The following is a 1,569-nucleotide window of genomic DNA, read 5'->3' on the forward strand; positions in this document are numbered from 1 at the left end:
CATGTTTGACATTCTAAAATGAACAGAAAAACAGCAGCTGATCTGCCAGAAATCTAATGATCTCCTAATTTATCATACCCCATACTTGTGCTGCACTAAAAGCCCTGCCCAGTCCTCTGGTTATGGTGATGAAAAAGGTGTTTTGTAGTCCCCCTGGGTGACAATACTGCTCCTCTGCCACAGATACACTGCACTGAATGAGTGTTGTCACCCTAGGTAAGGAAGTGTGTGTTACCTGGCAGGAAGTCAGGATCACCAGGTAAAAATAAAAGTACAAAAAGAGTCTAAAAAAGAAAACCAATGCAGCCACCACATCGAAGGACTGTTAAGCTGCAAAATATAAAAATGTTGTTCATCATTTTAAATACATTTTAAAGCTGACCATATGTTACAATCTGAATTCCTCTACTAATTCCCCAAATTCCTCTCCTATGGCCTCCCTGGTATAGAATTCAGTAGCCAAGCTACTTACTCACCATCCCCATCATTGCCACATCACCCCAGTCCTTTGCTTCTTAAGGTGCTCATACACCTTACGAATATCGGCCGATTTTCGTTTGCGATTTCGTCCAATATTTGTAAGGTTGATGGGGAGTCTAAAACCACAAATACTGTACAATCGTACGACGTTTGTCTTTCCAGCATGCGAGAAAACTTCGGTTGATCGTAAATTTTCGCAAGGTTGGTGGCGTTTCCGTACGTCAAAATTCGTACTATTAACACTGCTCATACGCAAACGAAAATCTGTGCGGTCAATTAATGAAATTCATCCAGTTGATTTCTGCTAAAGATCGCTAATTGAACTGTGCGATGGTTGGGGCAGGATGGGGCCGCCGTATGAAAATTGTACGACGGTTCGATCATCGGACGAAAATTTTCATCCGATGATTGCAAGGGGTACAATTACATGAAACCAGTGGGAAGTTGGACTCCTCGTAATTGGTGCAGCTTTGTGCAGACTTGTGAATTCAAATGCAAGGACTTCATTGATAAAGCATATTAGTAGATTCAGCTCTCTAGTATCTGCCAAAAACTGACATACGAGTTTTGGCTGGACTGCCCCTTTATCAGAACTTACAATGTTCCATGTAAACCAAGCAGGACTTACTTTTTAGAATCCACTGAGCCATTCTCCTTATTTTCCATGCTCCCCGTGTCCTGTGATTGGCTGGTGATTTCTTTGATTTCCGCAACTGGAGTTTAAGAAAATAAAAACACACATCAGTAAACTGGTAAATAAAAAGGTGATAACCTGGATCCATGATCTACACACACAACATTTCCCTATACAAGCCCTTCTATTATACCCCTAATGCCATCTAGGGATCCCAGGGATCTGCTTCACCAGCTTCTTCTCCTGCTACAGCAGCTGGAGATATGACACACTGAAACTGGAAGTGATGTAATAGATATCACTGCTGGGTCCAGTGATCAGAGGGGAGTGCATCCAGCAAAAGTGTACTGATCTCCTTCCCATCCAGCCACGGAGACTCACTGTGCCAGTCACGGACAGCGGAGCCCAGGATAGCCAGCGGGGAACGTGGGGCACTATGCACACTCCCCGGCACA

The 1,569-nt window shown here is 43.6% G+C and overlaps 1 protein-coding gene across 1 annotated transcript in view; it reads right to left on the reverse strand.

Moving 5' to 3' along the window:
* The window catches only part of SAMD13 (sterile alpha motif domain containing 13), a 6,235-nt gene extending 5,086 nt beyond the window's left edge, over positions 1-1,149 (reverse strand). The window contains exon 1 of the mRNA XM_018561869.1: positions 1,109-1,149. Within this exon, the coding sequence (XP_018417371.1) occupies positions 1,109-1,146 (38 nt within the window). The 5' untranslated portion in view covers positions 1,147-1,149. The remainder of the gene's footprint in view (positions 1-1,108) is intronic.
* Positions 1,150-1,569: the final 420 nt, after the last annotated feature.

Source organism: Nanorana parkeri, unplaced genomic scaffold (assembly GCF_000935625.1).
Source record: "Nanorana parkeri isolate BGI_ZX_2015 unplaced genomic scaffold, ASM93562v1 scaffold548, whole genome shotgun sequence".
Lineage (NCBI taxonomy): Eukaryota > Metazoa > Chordata > Amphibia > Anura > Dicroglossidae > Nanorana > Nanorana parkeri.